The sequence below is a fragment of the Vicia villosa genome, linkage group LG7 (genome assembly GCF_029867415.1).
Source record: "Vicia villosa cultivar HV-30 ecotype Madison, WI linkage group LG7, Vvil1.0, whole genome shotgun sequence".
NCBI classification, from domain to species: Eukaryota; Viridiplantae; Streptophyta; class Magnoliopsida; order Fabales; family Fabaceae; genus Vicia; species Vicia villosa.
In genome coordinates this window covers 83,402,222-83,423,188 of record NC_081186.1, presented here as the reverse complement: position 1 = coordinate 83,423,188, position 20,967 = coordinate 83,402,222, and the positions used below count along the sequence as shown (strand labels likewise).

The 20,967-nt window shown below is 36.5% G+C and overlaps 3 protein-coding genes across 4 annotated transcripts; 1 reads left to right on the top strand and 2 right to left on the bottom strand.

The window, feature by feature from the left end:
• The first annotated feature begins 3,507 nt into the window (after positions 1–3,507).
• LOC131621013 (pleckstrin homology domain-containing protein 1) lies at positions 3,508–4,283 on the top strand. Its single transcript, XM_058892210.1, has one exon. It carries the CDS (start codon positions 3,639–3,641, stop codon positions 4,071–4,073), a length of 435 nt encoding a protein of 144 aa, XP_058748193.1. The 5' UTR covers positions 3,508–3,638; the 3' UTR covers positions 4,074–4,283.
• A 1,246-nt stretch (positions 4,284–5,529) lies between these two features.
• Positions 5,530–7,766, bottom strand: LOC131619518 (probable LRR receptor-like serine/threonine-protein kinase At3g47570). Its single transcript, XM_058890606.1, has 3 exons — positions 7,471–7,766; positions 6,567–7,012; positions 5,530–6,457 (listed from the first exon to the last, which is right to left on the bottom strand). The coding sequence occupies exons 1-3, from the start codon at positions 7,764–7,766 to the stop codon at positions 6,105–6,107; spliced, it is 1,095 nt and encodes a 364-aa protein (XP_058746589.1). The 3' UTR covers positions 5,530–6,104.
• Positions 7,767–10,675: 2,909 nt separating this feature from the next.
• LOC131621012 (probable LRR receptor-like serine/threonine-protein kinase At3g47570) lies at positions 10,676–14,095 on the bottom strand. 2 transcript variants are annotated; one of them, XM_058892209.1, is made up of 3 exons: positions 13,349–14,094; positions 11,321–12,892; positions 10,676–11,211 (listed from the first exon to the last, which is right to left on the bottom strand). In XM_058892209.1, the coding sequence occupies exons 1-3, from the start codon at positions 13,998–14,000 to the stop codon at positions 10,859–10,861; spliced, it is 2,577 nt and encodes an 858-aa protein (XP_058748192.1). In that variant the 5' UTR covers positions 14,001–14,094; the 3' UTR covers positions 10,676–10,858. The 2 variants fall into 2 exon arrangements, with proteins under 2 accessions (XP_058748192.1, XP_058748191.1); XM_058892208.1 differs by having other exon boundaries at positions 11,321–14,095.
• Positions 14,096–20,967: the final 6,872 nt, after the last annotated feature.

Below are 20,967 nucleotides of genomic sequence, written 5' to 3'. Positions count from 1 at the left end.
AAGCCATGGGGGTTCGTGGAGCTCATAGTTTCAATCGGATCGGCGGAAACCACGAGGGCCGTTAAAGTCCAATTCCTGGTCATCGACTGCCCATCGATATACCAGTGCATCCTTGGATGCCCAACCCTAGCCGAATTAATCGCGGTCCCCTCAACCGTGCACCTCAAGCTTAAATACTATACGACCAAAGGACAAGTCGCAACACTCAACAGCGATATTGAAGCGGCCAGAAGATGCTTCGAAGCCTCCGCCAAAGGCCTGAGCACGATAAAGACACCGGCTCAAGACAAAACAGCGACCAGCGCAGTCTCCGAGACCAACAAATCAATGCCCCGCATCGACACTGTCGACCTCGACAGTCGTTTTCAGGGAGAGTCCGAGCAGAGACACAGGCACATCAGAAGGGATCCTCCGGCCAATTCCAGACGGAGACTTCGAACTCGTGGCCCTCGGAGAAGATCCGAACAAGGGAGTCAAGATCGGAGCAGACCTGCCGGACCTGGCCAAAAGACAACTCAAAGCTTGCCTCCGTGAAAATGCCGACCTATTCGCCTGGAGCGCCGCCGAGATGCCCGGACTCGATCCAGAAGTGCCTTGTCATCACCTGACTATCGACCCCGCTTGCAAGGCCGTCGCTTAGAGAAGAAGATAATAATCACCAGAGAAAACGGATGCGGCCAAACTAGCTGTAAAAGACCTCCTAGAGGCCAAATTTATATCTGAGGCCAAGTACACCACTTGGCTCTCCAATGTTGTACTTGTTAAAAAATCAAATGGAAAATGGCGCATGTGCACTGACTACACCGATCTTAATAGGGCTTGCCCAAAAGATGCTTATCCTCTGCCTAATATAGATAAACTAGTCGATAATTCTGCCAGTTTTAAATTACTTTCATTTATGGACGCATACTCCGGGTACAATCAAATACCCATGGCTAAAACTGACAAGAAATACACGGCCTTCATGACCGAATCGGGAAACTACTATTACAACGTAATGCCCTTCGGTCTGAAAAACGCCGGTGCAACATACCAGTGCATGATGAACAAAGTGTTCCGAGCGAAAATAGGCGACATGCTCGAAGTCTATATGGACGATATGATCATCAAATCCCAAAAAGAAACCGATCATGCCGCCCATCTCAAAAAGGTTTTCGAGCAAGCCCGAAAGTGCAAGATGAGGTTCAACCCTGAGAAATGTACGTTCGGCGTTCGGGCAGGAAAATTCCTCAGTTTTTACCCAACGGAAAGAGGAATCGAAGCCAACCCGGATAAATGCAGGGCTTTTTCGGATTTGCCTACCCCGAGCTCAAAAAAGTCAATCTAAACCCTAAACGGCATGCTCACGTCACTATCCAGGTTTGTGGCCAAATCCGCCCAACACGCTCTTCCATTGTTTAAACTCTTGCGCAAGGAAACCGCCTTCGAATGGACGGAAGAGTGTGAGCGCGCCCTCTCCCATCTCAAGAAAGCCCTCTCCAACCCACCGGTCTTATCCCGGCCTGAGTCCGGAGAAATCCTATACCTCTATCTCGCCGTATCCACCGAGGCCGTCAGCGCGACCTTAATATGGGAAACCTCGGAGTGCCAGAAACCCATTTACTTCAGAAGCAAAGCACTCCAAGGCCCCGAGGTCAGATACCAACAAATCGAAAAGGTTGGACTTGCATTAATAACCTCGGCCCGGAGACTTAGGCACTATTTCCTAGCCCATACCATAGTCGTGCGAACCGAGCAACCCGTGAAACAATTGCTTGCACGCCCCGATATGAACGGAAGGATGCTCCGTCGGTCATTAGAGCTTGCAGAGTTCGACATCAAGTACGAAGGAAGAAAAGCCCTTAAGGCACAGGTCTTGGAAGATTTCGTGGCCGAAATGGCCTTCCCCGAACTGCTATTCTGCCTCTGTATTGGTGCTTTACCCTGCTACACACCGCTAGAACTGCTAGCCCCTTATTTCAGTGTTAGAATTCTGGGGTGTTGCACTCTTTTCCTTGTCACCTGCTGATTCAAAGTTATTTTTGGGTGAGTACCTTTCAATGGACGAGAAATTTCGAGGGGATTTCTCCATCAATTCTGCCTTCAAAACTAAACTGGATACTTCAGCTACGGTCCATACAGTCTGTAAACCCATCTTCTCTTGCAAGGATACCTTTAGGCCACTGATGTATCGAGCCACTTTCTGATTCTCCTAATTCATTGCACTCAGAAAACTGTAGGAACTTAGCTGTGTATTCAATCACGATTCTCTTTCCCTAAACACACTCTATGTACATCTTATAAAGAATATGTTCATAATCTTACAGTAAAAATCGCTCCAGCATCAATTGTTTCATTCTTCCCCGAGTTCTAACTAGCCCCTTTCTTTTTCTTTGCCTATGATTTTGAACAACAAGTTTATCCCACCAGACAACTGCAATACTTTTAAGCCTGATCTCAACCATCTTGACTTGCTTGCTCTTAGGTACACCCATAACGTTGAAGAACCTATCGACGTTGATCTGCCAATTGAGAAACTCCTCAACTCTCATCATTTCGTAGAACAATGGAATATTAGCCTTCACTCGATAGTCATGGTTCTTTTGTAGATTCCTATGATCAACCTCTTCCTAATCGGTTGCTCTCTTGTGTCTCTTCGCCGATTCCCATTGTTGTTGGCGAACCCATTGTTGTTGACGTTGTTCGCCTGATTTGCTAAATTTTCTATTTGTTCAGTCAATGTGGTTAGGGCCGCGGTAAAAGCCGTGGTAATTCCCTCAAGATATGCTTTGGTTACCGGTTGATCCGCCATAGCTGTCAAGCTACAAAAAGAACAACATGAAACATAAGCGCATAACCTGTAGATAAGCTCTCGAGTCCACTTAGGAATGAAGAAAACTTTAGATTCTATTATAATAAAAGAGATCATCCTTATGGTTATGCCAAAGGTCTTCAAATTCAAAAAACAAAGAAACCCTATTGGTCGTTTTGGGCCTTAAATCCACAACAGAATTAAATAAAACAAATAAAATATAAATTGCTTAAACATTTAAACTAAAATCTCTTAAATATTAAAATGTTTTCCGTTGCGCGATTTCAACTTCGATACGCGTAATCCTCCCACGTCACAAGTGTATAATTTCTTTTTGAGATTAGTTGTTATGCATTGTCAGTGTAAAAAGTTTTACACAATCAATTCATCACAACTATTCACAATGATTATTTAAATATATTTAAAATAAAAGTCAAACGTAACTTATGATCTAACGATTACCATTCACTGACGTTGTAAAATTTCTTACACTGTCAGTGTATTCAAATTAAATTATTTCTTCTTACTCATATGCAAATTTCTATGTTAAATATATTGGTTATATTTTTATTATCAAATAACTAAAACCACACCTAAAAAATTGTAATTTTTCTCCCTATTTTATTAACACCCCTAATTAGAACTCCTAATATATTTAATCTGTTTTTTTTATAAATTAAACAATATCTAACTTTTTAAATAAATCGGGGAGGAGAGACACACGTGTGCTACGAGTCCAGCGAAGCAACACGATGTAACTACTTTTCTCTCCAGCAAGGTTAGTTCCAATTCAGTTTCCAATCCCTCCTTCCACTTCCCCAAACCCTCTTCACAAAACCAACCTAAAATGGCGAGCCTCTGGCGCGCGGCAACCGCGTTAATCGAAAATCCGACCGATCACGACGGCACAGAATTCTGGTCCGACCCGGAACGCACCGGCTGGCTAATGAAACAAGGCGAATACATCAAAACCTGGCGGCGCCGTTGGTTCGTACTCAAACAGGGGAAACTCTTCTGGTTCAAAGAATCCACCATCACGCGCGTGTCCAAACCGCGTGGCGTTATCCCCGTCGCGAGTTGTCTGACTGTGAAAGGCGCGGAGGATATTCTCCATAGACCGTATTCGTTTGAGCTTTCGACACGCGCTGATACGATGTATTTTGTTGCGGATTCTGATAAGGAGAAGGAGGATTGGATTAACTCGATTGGAAGGTCGATTGTTCAGCATTCGAGATCTGTTACCGATTCGGAGATCGTTGATTACGATAACGCGAAACGGTGATCGAAATATTGGTCACGCGCTTTGATGGTTTGTTCTGAAATTCACGCGCCGTAGGTAATTTTTGTTTTGTGTGGATGTGTATATTGTTATATTAAGTTCCGATCGTGTTGTTGGCGTTGTTGTGAGGAATTTCTGTTTATGTACTTGAATTGTAGTATGAATTATTACTATAGTTCAAATTCTCAATTTGTAAACTTGCTTTGACGTTTATTTTTATTATGATTAGGTGTTTCATAAACTATCTAGTATTGACACATCTGAAGAAAGACGTGCGTGTGTCCGTGTTTGGGTCAGATACGGATCCTAACACTGACTCTGACTCTTGTGATTACATTCAATTTACTAATTCTTTAAAATTATTATCCGGTCTAATGTGTGGTGTTAGTATTGTGTTCGTGCCTCATAGTTCTTAAACTTGAGGGATTTGTTCAATTAGAATGATTTTGAAAGAGTTCATATAAATGGTTTTGTGAAACTAAGAAGTTAACGAAACAACTTATCACATTGTTTGAATTATTGTCGGCTTATCAAAATAGCTTACAACTTATCGCCAAACATATAAAGTTAATTTATATTTTTGCTATAAAAATGGCTTATAGATAAGTTCTGTCATGATAAAACTTATACAATAAGCTAGCTGCATATAATACTGATGTGAAAGTTGTTTCTACTATGTTATGGCCTTTGTGTGAAAGTTTCATCATCAACTAATTATATCATTGTATTTTGCTTTCTTGAAAGATTAACATCACGCAGTTACAAATAAGTCGAACTCATCCTTCCTATACTGTGAAATATACTTGAGTCCCCTATACTGTTAAATATAATTAGAGTTTAGGGCCTCTAACTAATTACATTTTTCATTACCATATACTACGGTAATATGGTGTAATATGACATACTGAATGGGTCATTTCATTACCATCAAAGTTATGTTTGCAGAATACATGATTTCTTAAGGTCACAGCTTGTATCTATCACACGATTTCAGTTAATTTCGGGCCTAAGTGTTTGTCTGTTTTATTTCTTGCAACATTATGAGAGTCTGTACTCACAGACCCTAGAAGAAAGCAAATGTAATTTGTAAATCTATTTGCTCAAACTCTACCTTGCACCGTCATGTTACAGAACAAAGATATTTATCGGTTGCCTACAGTTGGAAGAGTTAGGATTTCGTGGACAAATATTAAATTTCCGTAGTTCAGTTAAAAGCAACCAAGCTAGAGAGACAAATTGTGTTTAGTTGCATGCAACTCTGGTTGTAACATTTTTTATGCACATCTGCAGAGCGGGGTAATCTGTGTGGAACATGCAACTCCAGTCCTAGCAAAGATCAGATGCTAACTTGAGTCCCTTAAAGATAGTTTTAATAATCTATCAATTTTGAATAAACCTTTTTCCTGAAGTTAGAGTGTCATTTGAATATTGTAGACGAGACACAATCAAAGCCAACATTTGAACCTTAAATTTTGATTAAAGACCAAGATCTATCGTCTTATCAAACAAATCATTCAGATTCTCTACAACTAAAAGGAACAAAAAAGGTACAAGAGGGTCTCTTTGCTTAAGTCCCTTCTAAATATTAATTTTTTAGTAGAACAGCAAGATTTTTAAACAACACATGCGCATGCATCCCCCACACGCATTCCTGTGTTCTCCAAAGCCAAATATACCTAGTATATATATACTCAAGAAAGCATTAACTAACACAAGTCTATCTAACATATACTCAAGAAAACACTAATTAACATAATTATAAGCTAGCTTTCAAAAATCAACTTTAAAAATAAGACAATCATTCTCAATCTTCGTTGCCAAATAAATAAGTTCCGTAAGTGCTAACATACCATCAACAAACTTTGAGGAATGTAAATCTTTCCTTTTGTTGAGTCCAAATCTTAGTTTTATTTAACAGAAAACAAGTCTGATTAAAAAAAACCAGCAGATGGCTCTTTCTCTTGAAATCAATACTATTTTAAGCTTTCTTATGAACACAATTACATTCTTATGACAGTAGCAATGGTATTCATATCATGGAAACATTGATTTGATTTCATTCAACCTAAATATAACATCTTTTATCAACATTCGCTGATTAGGAAATTCTTCAGAACAAGCAACTCCGACTTTAGCAAACATCACCAAACACTTCCTAATCTTGTTTTCCACGGTTCCTGTCTGATCTTCTGCAAATGGCTCAAGCAAACGTTGATCCACTATTTCAAGAATTTCTTCTGGAATTTTCACCTTGCAAAATTGGTGCAGGTTTACATTATCAGAAAACATGTTATCTGTTGGTCTCTTTCCGGTGAGCATTTCTAACAGAAGAATTCCATAGCTGTAGATATCTCCCAGTGATGATATTGGACCACCTGCTCCGTACTCTTTTTAAACAATAATTGCAACAATTTAGAAATATTATTACACGTTAAAGAAATGTAATGACTTTGAATTATTACAATTTGTAACAAGTAAGGAATATAAGGAACTTACCATGAGGAAGATATCCTATAGTTCCTTTAATTGTTGAGGAGTTAACTTGATCTTTACTTGAATGTTCGGTGGCTCCACGAATTAGCCTAGCTAAACCAAAGTCTCCCAAATGGGCAACAATATCTTCATCCAGAAGAACGTTGCTTGGCTTAACGTCACAATGAACTACAACTTCGTCTTCATCATGGTGAAGATAATCCAATGCATGAGCTATATCCAGAGCAATATCTACCATCTGTATTATGCTGAGACTATGATTTTCAGACCCTTCATGATTATGCAACACATTTTCAAGACTCCCATTAGGCATGAACTCAAAAACAATAGCCTTGAAATCTTCACCCTTGTAATCAACACTTGAACAGCAAGTTAGGATCTTCACAAGATTCCGGTGTTTCATCTTTCCTAAAGCATTGCATTCTGCCACGAAGCTCTTTGCTGCCCCGCTAATTACCAGTAAACAAATTGACACGCTAATTAGAACCTTTTTGTGCAAACAAAAAAATTAAAACCATTTTTTTAATAGAAAATCTTGAGATTTTATTGTGTAGTTTGTTCTTCATACACAAAATTTCAATGTTGGAGTGTGTATCCAAAAGAGAAGTGGTAAGTTACTAGAATGGTTTGATTGAAAAATAATCCACTTCCCCAAAATAATGCTCCTAATACGGAAGGACAACCAGTCGAAGCAGTGACTAGTGTCGTTGGTACTTTAATGTCTGTGGGATAAATCGCTTCCATGGTGGTACAACATAAGTTCCGTCGACGTTACATGAAGTGCTGGTTCCCCCCACCACCGGTTACTCTTCCAACAACTCCCAGGGTTACACAGCCCACTATTGGAGATTTTAGGCCATATGTCTCAAGCTTAATGCTTCCCATGGGTAATAGATATTTTCCTTACGGTATGCCTACATCAATGATGAAAGGTCTCCACACTAGTGCGTCTACGTACGCAGATAGTGTGACAGCCATACCTTCGCTTATTAACCCATACTTGTTGTCTGGATCTTCCATAAGTAATCTAAGTCCAGTAGCGTTGCCATAAGGAGGGATAGGATATACCCTTAAAGTGATGCCAACGCTACCAACAAGTTTTCTTTGGACTTTGAGATAACAAATGGATGAGAGTAACCATGATATGGTTAACATGCTCACCCAATAGATAGGGACAGTGTGTAACCCATTGATATCAAACATGATTCACTGTTATCAACAGATAGTAAACCAAATGGGTCGAATTGATGACTTTTAGGGGGATCCTCAAACACCCATTCGAAAAATCCTTCACGTTCAAAATATTAGACCAATTCAGGATGCAGAAGTACCAAACTATGAAGGGATTCCTGTTAATTAGAGGCAACAACAAGTTATACCCCAATTGGTTGAACATCCAATCACGACTACAAAAACGCTTTTAACCTTGGATCCAAAATGCATTGTACCTCGGCTAAAGAAGCGAGGTAACGAAGGGCGTCATGAAAAGTAACAACTTTTTCCCTCGATTTTTAAAACACAAAGGGGGAATGCTTTTAGTATTTTTAAAACTAGCACATCAAACCTCTCGAATTATCAATACACCAAGGGGTAAGATTGATATATACTTTTTAAATTCAATACAAACTACAAAATATTTATAAATTAATTGTTTATCCATAATATTACGTTGTTTACACATAATATTCCTGTATATATATATATATATATATATATATATATATATATATATATATATATATATATATATATATATATATATATATATATAACAAATATTTAATTTGATTCATCGTTATCACTGTTGGTGAATATCAGATGTTGAATCCTCGTTTCATTGAAATGTTAGGGAAGATAAAATGTTGGATGCAATAGATCCCCTTTGCATTAATTTGTTTCTTATGTAAAATAAGAAAAATGTTAGTTAAATGAATAAATATATGATTATTGATGAACACCATAAAAATTTTATTATTGAAGAACACAAACTTGAAACACAATTTATTTTCTGCTCTTGCAATCCATCGTAGAGAAGTTTACCAAGTTTTTTACGCTTCAATGCTTTCATGTTATATGTTTTATTAACAATTATTGATATTCATAATGCTTTTATAATGAATGTCTGTTAGGTTTCACGCAAATCACTAATGTGAGCGTCTTGAGCATTGATAAACATAAAATTGACGACACAAATTTGTTTAACGACGGTGATCATTATTCTCAATTATCACGCCAAAATTATTCCCTCGATTTATGACAAAAACTAAGGTAAAAGGTGTATAAGCTTTTTTTAACATTACATTGTTTACACAGAATATTAAATTACATTATTACAACAAATGCAGTGTTATCATAGTAGTTGTTGTTCTTGGAGAACAACACATCTTTGCTCTAATACAGATCCTGTTGGATAAATTTTGTGTTTATTATTTTAAAGTTCTATGGACTGCATGCAATCAACTTTTAACGAGCTATCTACCCTAAGTAAGGAATTATCTGTTCCAATTTTGAAAAATGTTTTTTCTGCACTTGCAATCCATCATAGAAAACTTTTCCAAGCTTCTTTAAGTTCCAAGATTTAATTATTTTGAGCAAATGTTATCAAGGAAAATGCTTTCACAATAAAGATATATAGTGGTGGATGTATATAGTTTATTGTGAATTGATGTCTTGGCAATATCTTGAGCATTGTTCCTTTAAGAATGTAAGGTAGAGATTTGTTGTTGTATTGGTGTAACATTTTCAGAACTTTCTATTGTGGTTTTGAACTGCGTTGGATTCCCACATCTTCATTGGTCTATCACAACCACATATGGGTAAACATGGAAATCCAACTGAATTATCGCTACTTCCAAAATAATTGCTTCCAACCATGCTTCTAATTAAAAGGATAGAGTATGAACGCAGAAGAAGAAGATGAATGGAGTAACACTGAAGACGAATTAGAAGAATGAAACGAAAGGGGAAGAATAATTCGAAGGAATGGGAAGAATTGAACGGAAGGGGAAGAAAAACCTTAGAATAAGGGGATTTTATTCAATCCATACATTTAATCAACAATAAATACACAGTCAGCAACATCTCAATGCCACATAGCCATAAACACAATACCCAGTCAGCCATACAAGTAAAAGGGCGTGGCGACAATGGATTCTTTGTTTTATAAGGGCGCATTCACAAAAAAATACTTCAGGGGAAAAATCAAAACTCGCCCTAATGACAGAGGGATCATATATTTAACCCTATTCTTAAATATCACATTTTCATTATTTATTTTTAAATTTTTATGTTATAATTGATTTTAAAAACTATAGTAGTTTTCATAATAGCAATGCTATGGTGACACCATTTCTTACACCCATTTGTTACTCCGTATACACTGTTCACTGTATTATTCGGTGAACAATGTTTTTTTAAATAAAATAATAACATTTTAAAAAAAATTTGTTTTAAATTTGTTTTAAAATTTATTTTATAACTCAAATATATGGTTGTGTCATTGACCAACTTCATAATTGAGTTAACCACAAAAGTGTATGTTATTAACAAACTATTTTACCTATAATTTATTAACCAATAAAATATATGCTATTAACCATATTCGACACTAACTTATGAATATATTAACCAACTTTATTATAATATTTAATATATTTTATGTTTAAGAATTAATTAACCAGATTATGAACTGTATTAACCAATTTTATCCATATTATTAACCAAAGTTAATTTATCACGTAAGATTATTATTTTAAGTGAGAATATATATTAATCAAACTCTGAATTGTATTAACCAAGTTATAACACTCAATTAATAAACTTGTATTTCCCAGTCAAGACACTAATAACCAAACTATGAATTGTATTAACCAACTTATAAGAGTCAATTAACCAACTTTTTATCTCCAATTAAGACTATATTTTATTGCCAGAATATCTATTAATCAAGCTATAAACTCTATTAACCAAATTTTTACACAATATTAACCATAATTGTTTTGGAGAGAGAAAAAAATATAAAAAATATCAAAATTATGTATGTCATTGTTCACCATAGTGTAGAAATTGGATGTCAAAATATCATTTCTTATTTTATAAACCAAAACTGCCAAACAAAAAACGCATATAACCAACAATATTTCCATACAATATTATTACAAACACAAATTATTACCCTAATACATAGAAATTGTAATTCAAACTAACACAAGAAAAAACATTTGACGGATACAAGACTATTCAAGATTTTTTATGAACACAATTGTATTATTATCACAGTAGCAATGGTGTTTATATCATGGCAACCTTGATTTGATTTCATTCAACCTAACTATAACATCTTTTATCAACATTCGCTGGTTAGGAAATTCTTCAGAACAAGCAACTCCTATTTGAGCAAACATCACCAAACACTTCCTAACCTTGTTTTCCACAATCCCTGTCTGATCTTCAGCAAATGGCTCAAGCAAACGTTGATCCACTATCTCAAGAATTCCTTCTGGAATCTTCACCTTACAGAATTGGTGTAGGCTTATATTCTCACAAAACATGTTATTTGTGGGTCTCTTTCCAGTGAGCATTTCTAATACAAGAATTCCATAACTGTAGATATCTCCCTGCGATGATATTGGACCACCTGCTCCGTACTCTTTTCAAACAATAATTTCAACAGTTTAGGAATATTTTAACACATTAAAGAAATGTAACGACTTTGAATTATTACAGTTTGTAACAAGTAAGGGATATAAGAAACTTACCAGGAGGAAGATATCCTATAGTTCCTTTAACTGTTGAGGAACTAACTTGATCTTTACTTGAATGTTCGGCGGCTCCATGAATGAGCCTAGCTAAACCAAAGTCTCCCAAATGGCCAACAATATCTTCATCAAGAAGAACATTGCTTGGCTTAATATCACAATGAACTACGACTTGGTCTTCATCATGGTGAAGATAATCCAATGCATGAGCTACATCAAGAGCAATGTCTACCCTTTGTGTGAGGCTGAGATTATGATTTTCGGACCCTTCATTATCATGCAACAACTTTTCTAGACTCCCATTAGACATGAACTCAAAAACAATAGCCTTGAAATCTTCACCGTTGTAATCAACACTTGAACAACAAGTTAGGATCTTCACAAGATTCCGGTGTTTCATCTTTCCTAGAGCATTGCATTCTGCCACGAAACTCTTTGCTGCCCCGCGTGTTTCAAGATTCAACACCTTTACAGCAATAGGTCTTCCAAAGTTGAGAAGAGATCCTTTGTAAACAGATCCAAAACTTCCTGTCCCTACCAAATTGGCTGAAGAAAATCCATTGGTTGCTTCGTGTAACTCTCCGTAAGTAACTCTTAGTGCCCTATTTTGAAGAGATGGTGAAGAAGGTAACTTTTTGGACTTTCTCGTGAGAAAATGGACAGTTATAAAAGCTATGAAAGAGATCAAAATCCCACCAATTACACTGATGATGATAAGTTTCTCTTTTATAGATCTTTTGTGTTTCTTGGAAGGTACTTTCAAACATGGTGGAAGCTTCAATTGAGATATCCCACCACAAAGGTTCTTATTTCCAATTAATGAAATTGCTGATACATTGCTAAAGACACCTCTTTTGGGAACTTCACCATAAAGATTGTTGAAAGACAAGTTCAACATAATCAAAAATTTCAGATTTTCTAGTTCAAAAGGGATTGTGCTTGAGAATTTGTTGTGAGAAATGTCAATGAATTCTAAGGACTTTAAAGATCCCAAGAACGAAGGTATTTCTCCATGGAAAAAGTTTCCCCCTAGAAAGAGATTTGTTAATGACATACAAGAAGTGAGATCCTTGGGAATTTCACCGGTGAACTTATTTGAGTGTAGATCCAATAGTGAAAGATGATCCAAGTTACCAAACTCTAAAGGAATGGGACCAGTCAATGAGTTGGAGCATAAGTATAAGAATATTAAATTCTTTAGATAGCCAAATATCTGATTGGGTATATCCCCACTCAGTTTGTTATCACAGATATTTAATATCTGCAATTGGGTGCAATATCTAAGGGTTAATGGAATTTGTCCTTCTAATTTGTTTTGAGCTAGATATAACTCAGACAAGACAGTAAGATTGCCAATACTCGTAGGAATATTGCCAGATAATTTGTTATCTTGCAAGTCCAATCTTATTAGATTTGTAAGATTTCCAATTGAATCTGGAATTATTCCCTCAAACAAATTATTTCCAAGGCTTAAGTAAGTTAACCCGGTAAGTTGTCCAATTCTCTTAGGTATCACTCCAGATATTTGATTAAACTCCATCCTTAGCCAAGCAAGATGGGTGGAAAAGTTTCCTATAAGACTCGGCAATTCACCACCAAAATTATTACTATGAAAAGAGAATGTTGACAGTTCAGTACAGTTGGATAATGAAGAAAGAAAGTCCAAATCTTTAGTCCTTCCACTTCCAAAATTATTACTCTCGATATTTAAATATTCAAGTTTATTTAATCGACCCAAAGTAAGAGGTACTGACCCATTAAAAGAATTCCCCCCTATATCAAATATTTGCAAATCAGTGAGGTTTGATATTGAAGTGGGAAAATTCCCGGTTATATAGTTGTCTCCTACATAGAACTCTACAAGATAGGGAAAAATATGACCTAAATTTGATGGAAAACTACCATATAACTCATTTACTCCAAGATCAAAACATTGAATATTTGATAGGTTGTAAAGGGAAGGAGGGATTTCACCTGACAAATTACTATTTAAAGCTAAAGACAGATATTTCAAACTTGACAACTTACCTAAAGAATAAGGTATGGTTCCTTCCAAATGATTTTCTAAAAGAGATAGATATTGGAGTGATGAAACATTTTGTAGGGAAGATGGAATTGTACCAACTAGATTGTTGTTCTCAAAAATCAAGGTAGTAAGTTGCTTCATTGATCCAAACCACGTGGGAACTCTTCCTGTGAACCGATTTTCCAGCAACTCCAATACTTTGATATTTGTGCAGTTAGTAAGCTCTTTAGGAATCTCTCCTTGAAGTTTGTTATTTCCTAAGCTAAGAAGTTGCAATCGCTTCAAACGACCAATCAAAGCTGGAATTTCACCATGCAAAGCGAGGTTTTGAAGTTTGAGTATTCTGAGAAATGTGAGATTTCCTAAGGATGGACCAAGAGTACCACCCCAAGTTTGATTCTCCAAATGCAAGACAGATACTCTCATGTGACGGCGCCCACATGTGACACCCTCCCAATCACAGAAATGCAAAGAGTGATTCCATGATGGTAGAGAATCAGGCACACCATTTGTAATTTTTTCCTTCAAAGCTAGCAAAGCAAGCTTATCCGTCTGTGAGCTTAAGGAGAGTGCATATGTTGTTGTTGTTGAGTTCATGTAATAAACCATCACTTGGGTAGCAAAGCAGAGAAGAAACATCGTACAAATCCTCATTTTGCTATTGGGAAATATATATTGTGTTATACATCAGCTTTGAGAGATCATCAGTATATAAAGAGAAATATGTATGACTGTAAATAAATTTCACAGTTTATTTTGATAAAGAACGTCAGTAATTAAGTAATTCATATGAAACACAAAACCGCAACGACCCTAATCAGTAAACCTTGAATATTGGTGCAACAAGTAATGAAAACCGTGTGAGTCCCACCTTTCACATGTTAATGATATTAAGTCCTTCGTTTGACCTCCTCGTGATGAAGCATTTCATTGTTCTTTGGCAATGATTTTCAATGACACCCAAATTTATAATGAAAAAAGTTGAAAATTTTAGATTCTCTCAATTTTTCAAAATAAATGTTAGCTCTATTTAGAGAATAGAAAAATCATTAATAAAATGTAATGATGAAAAGTTTAATAGTGATTAAATACACATATACTTTTTGACTTTGTATTATTCTTCTTTCTTCAAATATAACTCTCCCGTTATTTTTAAAAATGGAGTTTGTTGGAACAATTTGATGTTACCAGTATATGAAAGAAGAAGGAAAATGTGTTTCTTCTGGCTTAAAAAACTTTACTTTCTTAGTTGAAATTGATTAAAGGCAAAGAGATGTGATTCATTGATTAGTGGAATATTTTTTATTGAATTAAGAAGATGAATATGTATGAGATTTTCCCAACCTTAATACACATAAAATTTGTTGTATACATAAGTCATCTAACTAGTTAATTATCTCTTAACTAAGCCAACTAATTAGTGTTGAAATTGCTACAAATTTTTAGAATATTCTAAATATAATATGTATGAAAATGGTATAATATCCTAGAACTGTAGTGTATATGAATATGGTAGAACAATCTAGAACTATAGTGTGTATGGATATGGTAGATCAATCTAGAATTATAAGTGTATGTAAAAGATAGAATAACCTAGAACCATCATGACACTAATCTATCATGAGAATACTAGAAAGAACTAAAGAGATGTAGAAATATTCACCACCATTGAGAGGTTGGTGACTTGAGCCTATAAATAGGCAAATGATATCTTGTAATTGATCATCCAAAAAATCAATGACATAGTCTACTTTCTAAACATCTCTCTAAAACTATCTTTTATCAACTATCAACTAATCAGCTACCAACAGTGGTATCAAAGCTACATTCGGTCATACATTGGGCGTAGTTATATTACCTACCTACCATTCCAAAATCCTCCCACCTATTTCAAAAATTTCCTTTGTAATATTAACCTACTCCAAAAACAATTTCTAAGCTATGGATAACATCACTCAATCATCATCTGTTTCTGTCCCTATTTTCAATGGTGAAAATTATGATTTCTGGCGTGTTAAAATGGAAACATTTTTTTCATCTCAAGAGTTATGGGACATAGTAGAAGAAGGCTTCACTGTTCCCGCGGATACATCAACTCTTAATGCAACTCAAGAAAAGGAGTTGAAGAAAAATAAACAGAAAAATTCAAAGGTGTTGTTCACCCTGCAACAAGTCGTGACTGATGCAATTTTTCCAAGAATTATGGGACCTAAGACTGCCAAAGATGCGTGGAACACATTGAAGGAGTAGTTTCAAGGAAGTGATAAGGTACACGCTGTTAAACTTCAATCTCTAAGAAGAGATTTTGAACTATTGAAGATGAAGGATTTTGAAACAGCTAAAGATTACTATTCTAAATTCAAAGAAATAGTTAATCAAATGAGAGCTTTTGGGGATGATATTCTTGACAAGAAAATTGTTGAGAAAATTCTAATTACTATGCCCCCAAAGTTTGACCCAATCGTGACAACGATTGAGGAAACCAAAGATTTGTCCACTCTATCAGTGACATAACTAGTGGGCTCTCTTGAAGCATATGAGCAAAGACTGAATAGGCATAAAGAAGATACGCTTGAAAATGTCTTCCGATCAAAGCTCAAATTTCGGCCCCAAAATAAAGAAGATGAAGGAAAGAAGAGTTATGGAGAAACTTCTAGAAGAAGAGAAGCTTCTAGAAATTTCTTTAAGAACAAGACAGTTAAAAATCCTCCATGCAATATATGCAAAAGACTAGGCCACGGAGAGAAAAATTGTTGGTATCGTAATATGCCACAATGCAACCATTGCAAGAAGTTTGGACACATAGAGAAAAAGTTTCGCAACAAAGATAGGCATCAAGCTAATATCGTAGAGGATCATGATCAAGAATAATGTATGTTCTATACCACTCAAGACTTAATGAAAGAAAAAGGAAGTTGGTACTTGGACAGTGGATGTAGCAATCACATGGCCAAGGATGAGACTATTTTCAAAAGCATTGACGAGTCTGTAAAGTGAAAGTACGACTGGGAAATGGTAGTGTGGTTGAATCAAAAGGCAAAGGCCTTGTCATGGTGGAGACAGATAAAAGTACACGACTCATCCATGATGTCTTACTAGTTCCCAACCTAAAAGAAAATCTTCTAAGCACTGGTCAAATGATGGAGAGAGGCTATACACTTCACTTTGAAGGAGGTGTATGCAAAATATTAGACAACAAAAATAAAAGGGCCGAGATTGCCCAAGTGAAGATGAATACGAGCAATAGAAGCTTCCCGCTAAATTTAAAATATGCAACTAACATTGCCATGAAAGTACAAGTTGATGATTCATGGCTCTGGCATCGAAGATTTGGCCACTTCAACACACATGCCTTGAAGCAGTTACATGAGAAGAACATGATGAGAGATCTTCCAAGCATAAAGGACAACAATGAATTGTGCGAAGGGTGTCTCCTTGGTAAGCAACACCGATTTCCATTTTCAGCAGGTGGAGCATGGAAAGTGAAAGACCTATTGGAGCTGATACATACCGACGTATGTGGACCGATGAGGACGCCATCACATGAGAACAACAAGTACTTTATACTCTTCATTGACGACTTCTCTAAAATGACATGGGTCTATTTCCTAAAAGAAAAATCAGAAGTCTTTGGAGTATTCAAAAAGTTCAAGGCCCTTGCGGAAAATCAAAGTGGAAAACAGATAAAAGTACTAAGAAGTGATTGCGGTAAAGAGTACACCTCTCGCGAGTTTGACAGATTTTGCGAGGATGAAGGCATAGAGCGACAACTTACAGTCGCATATTCACCTCAACAAAATGGTGGGTCCGAGAGATAGAATCGCACAATTATGGAGATGGCTAAATCAATGCTCAAGGAGAAGGGACTGCCTAACACATTCTGGGCTGAAGCACTCTACACTGCTGTTTACATACTCAATAGATGTCCAACTAAGGCAGTACAAGATAAGACTCCAATTAAAGCCTGGAGAGGGAAGAAGCCATCAGCAAAGCACCTAAGGGTCTTTGGATCTATATGCTACATTCATATTCCAGACGTGAATAGGCATAAGCTTGAAGACAAGACTATACGATGTATCTTCCTAGGGTATAACACAATCTCTAAGGGCTACCGTGTCTACAACTTGCAAACTAAAAAACACATCATCAATCGAGATGTTGAAGTTGATGAGAATGCTTCTTGGAATTGGGATGAAGAAAAAGTGGAGAAGAACATCCTTATGCCAGCTCAACTACCTCAAGAAGAACCCGAGGACGAAGAACATGAGGAAGAAGAATCAAGTGAACCTCTTTCGCCTCCACCACAACAACAACAACAACAAGAATTATCATCACCAGAGTCTACTCCAAGACGAGTAAGATCTTTGGTGGACATATATGAAACCTGTAACATGGCCATACTTGAAAAGATATCATTAGGGTTAAGTGGGTCTATAAGACAAAGCTCAACCCTGATGGCACCATACAGAAACACAAGGCGAGGCTAGTAGCTAAGGGTTACTCACAACAACCTTGGATCGACTACAATAAGACATTTTCACCAGTAGCTCGTCTTGATACCATAAGAGCTCCAATAGCTCTTGCGGCACAAAAAGGATGGAGTATCCATCAACTAGATGTCAAGTCTGCCTTCCTCAACGACGTACTTAAAGAAGAGATCTATGTGGAGCAGCCACAAGGATTCATGTCTGAAGGCAAAGAAAGCAAAGTGTTAAGACTAAGAAAAGCACTTTACGGTTTGAAGCAAACACCTCGAGCATGGTATAGCAGAATTGATCAGTATTTCATGGATCTAGGATTCAGGAGGAGCAAGAGTGAGCCTACACTTTACATCAAGTCCCAAGGTCAGTACAATCTCTTACTCTCTCTATATGTAGATAACCTTATATACACGGGAAACAATACTGAGATGATGATGAAGTTTAAAGAAGACATGATGAAGACCTTTGAGATGACCAACCTTGGTTTGATGAGTTACTTACTCGGTATAGAGGTAAGTCAGAGAAATGAAGGGGCATTCATCTCGCAAAAGAAATATACAGAAGGATTACTTAAGAAATTCAAGATGTACGGTTGCAAACCTGTCTCTACTCCACTCATAACAAATGAGAAACTACATAAGAGTGATGGAGCACCAAAAGCTGATGCATCCAAATACAGAAGTCTAATTGGAAGTCTTCTATATTTAACCGCTACACGGCCAGATATAATGTATGTTACAAGTCTTCTATCAAGATTCATGCAAAGCCTAAGTCAATTACACTTTGGAGTAGGAAAAAGAATTTTGAGGTATCTACGAGGAACAAAAGAGTTAGGTATATGGTACACTACCAAAACCAACTCAGAATTACTTGGCTACATCGACAGTGATTGGGCAGGTTCGCTAGATGACATGAAGAGCACCTCTGGCTATGCTTTCTCTCTAGGATCAGGAATTTTTTCATGGGCGTCAAAGTAGCAAGCTACAGTTGCACAATCAACAGCAGAAGCCGAGTAAGTGGCAGCTCCTGAAGCAAATAGTCAAGCTATATGGCTTCGCAGGATACTCGAAGACATGGGAGAAAAACAAGATGAGCCTACTAAGATCAATTGTGACAATAAATCAGCAATTGTAATGGCGAAAAATCCAGTGCATCACATTATATTTCTAGAATATAGAGAGATGTCTAGAAAGAAGGCTATGTCATAAATTTTAAAATATAATGAGTGTAAAATATTAGATATTTACACTACTTTCTACTTAATTTTAGGCACATTATACCCGTTTTTAGATATAATCGGTGTAAAACAGTAAATAATTATATTAAATTTTATGAAATTTACAATATTTATTTTGTGAATATCCTAACTTATTGTTCAAGTGTTAAAGGGTGAGAAAAGAGTGGTAGCTAAGTGGTACTAATGTATTTTCTAGGGGTGGACAAGAAATGCTCAACCAACCGAAACCCGGTCCAACCGTTTAAAATCGCAAGCATTCAGTCGGATCATATCGGGTCTACGGTCGGTTTTTCAGCCTGTGACGGTTATAGATGGTCCAAAACGGATGGCAAGTCTTGATCCATATAAACCTGAAACCGAAGATGTGTTAACAAGTAGCTGTAGTTTTATTTTTTATCCTCTTATTAAAGTCACACGTGATTTGTCAGGAAAAATATGGAGTAGTGTGCCTTTTTATTAATGGTGTAGCCTGCTGTAGCCTACGCAATCTAATCTGAAGGTATTTGGATCTATAACACATAAACATGTTCCAGATCAGTTGAGAAGAAAACTTGGTGACAAGTTGAGTCAGATGATCCTAACAGGATATCATTCGACAGGAGGATACAAGTTGTTCGACCTAGTGAGCAAGCAAGTAGTGATCAACAGGGACGTGATCATAGATGAGCTTAAAGAATGAGATTGGACTAAAAATGTCAAGAAGGATTTAGTGAGAATCTTTTGTGAAGAACCAGCCACTGAAGTCGAAAGAGAAGAAGTTCGACAAGAAGTTAAAGGTGATGTAGGCCCAAGCATACCTCAGAGAACAAGACACATGCCTATAAGGTTGCAAGAATTTGTGATTACATCAGATGATATGGTCAATGATGAAGGTGAACTGGTACATTACGCTTTCTACGCAGATGTCGAACCAGTCAATGCAGCTGAGGCATTGAAGGATTCGAAGTGGGTGAAAGCTATGAATGAGTAATTGAAGTACTTCAAAGACAACAACACTTGGTCACTTGTTGAATTTCCTCAAGGCAGAATGTCTCACAATCTGTGGAATATCTTGCTCCACATCTTGCCTCCTGGTTTGTGCTCATAGAGTCAAAATGTCTCAACACTATGCTGTGGTATCTTGCTTCTCATGTCTTAAAATGACGCAAATTAAATGTAACCACAAGACCAACTTTCACAGTCTTCCAAATACCACAATTCATCTCCTCAACAAGGATTCTCATCTTCTCTTTCCATAAACTATACTTTTCTCCATTAAAGAATAAGAGTTTATTTAGTTAATCACCTGAAAACATTTCCTTCCTCTAGGGACAATTAGTATTTAATAGGAGTTAAGCTCTGATGGCGCTTGTTGAATATGTGACTTCAAACATAGAAGGGGGATGGCGTGAACATCGGTATCAAAATTCGTAATTGATTTTAATGATTATTAATGGAAAATTTTGTTAGTATGAAAGGAAAGCAAATATAAGTTGCGTATAGGGGTGTAAGAGCACCCACATCCAAAGAACCCATTTGAGTTCTTTAAATGGACCCCACTAAATATATTATATTATTTTACACTTTCCAATTATTTGAACAACTCCTTTACATTTTTTAAATATCCATACAATCTATCAAAAAATTTATAAAGGGTCCCATTAAACACTACAATATACTTCAAATTTAATTTTATATTAATATTTTTACCCCAATTTAAGTGTAGGAGCGTTGTTGTGCAGAAAGACGCTTGCAAACTAAAGCACGCTACACAAAACAGATTATCCATAGTTTTCTGACATGGTTACTTAGGAATGTGTGAAAGAACGATAAAAATTTACCGATATTCATGCTCTAAGCGAATTAGAAAAATCCAATTAAACTGACAATCCAAACCAAACCAAATCAAAATAAAACCGATTGT

What these genes read in the sequence shown, in the direction of transcription:
- LOC131619518 (XM_058890606.1), bottom strand. Translation starts at nt 7,766, where the DNA reads ATGTTTGATATCAATGGGTTACACACTGTCCCTATCTATTGGGTGAGC. An exon ending in ATCATTGATGTAGGCATACC is followed by an intron (nt 7,013 to 7,470) that starts GTAAGGAAAATA and finishes ACTGGTAATTAG; the next exon opens with CGGGGCAGCAAAGAGCTTCG. An exon ending in TATAGGATATCTTCCTCATG is followed by an intron (nt 6,458 to 6,566) that starts GTAAGTTCCTTA and finishes TTGTTTAAAAAG; the next exon opens with AGTACGGAGCAGGTGGTCCA.
- LOC131621012 (XM_058892208.1), bottom strand. Translation starts at nt 14,000, where the DNA reads ATGAGGATTTGTACGATGTTTCTTCTCTGCTTTGCTACCCAAGTGATG. An exon ending in TATAGGATATCTTCCTCCTG is followed by an intron (nt 11,212 to 11,320) that starts GTAAGTTTCTTA and finishes TTGTTTGAAAAG; the next exon opens with AGTACGGAGCAGGTGGTCCA.
- LOC131621013 (XM_058892210.1), top strand. Translation starts at nt 3,639, where the DNA reads ATGGCGAGCCTCTGGCGCGCGGCAACCGCGTTAATCGAAAATCCGACC.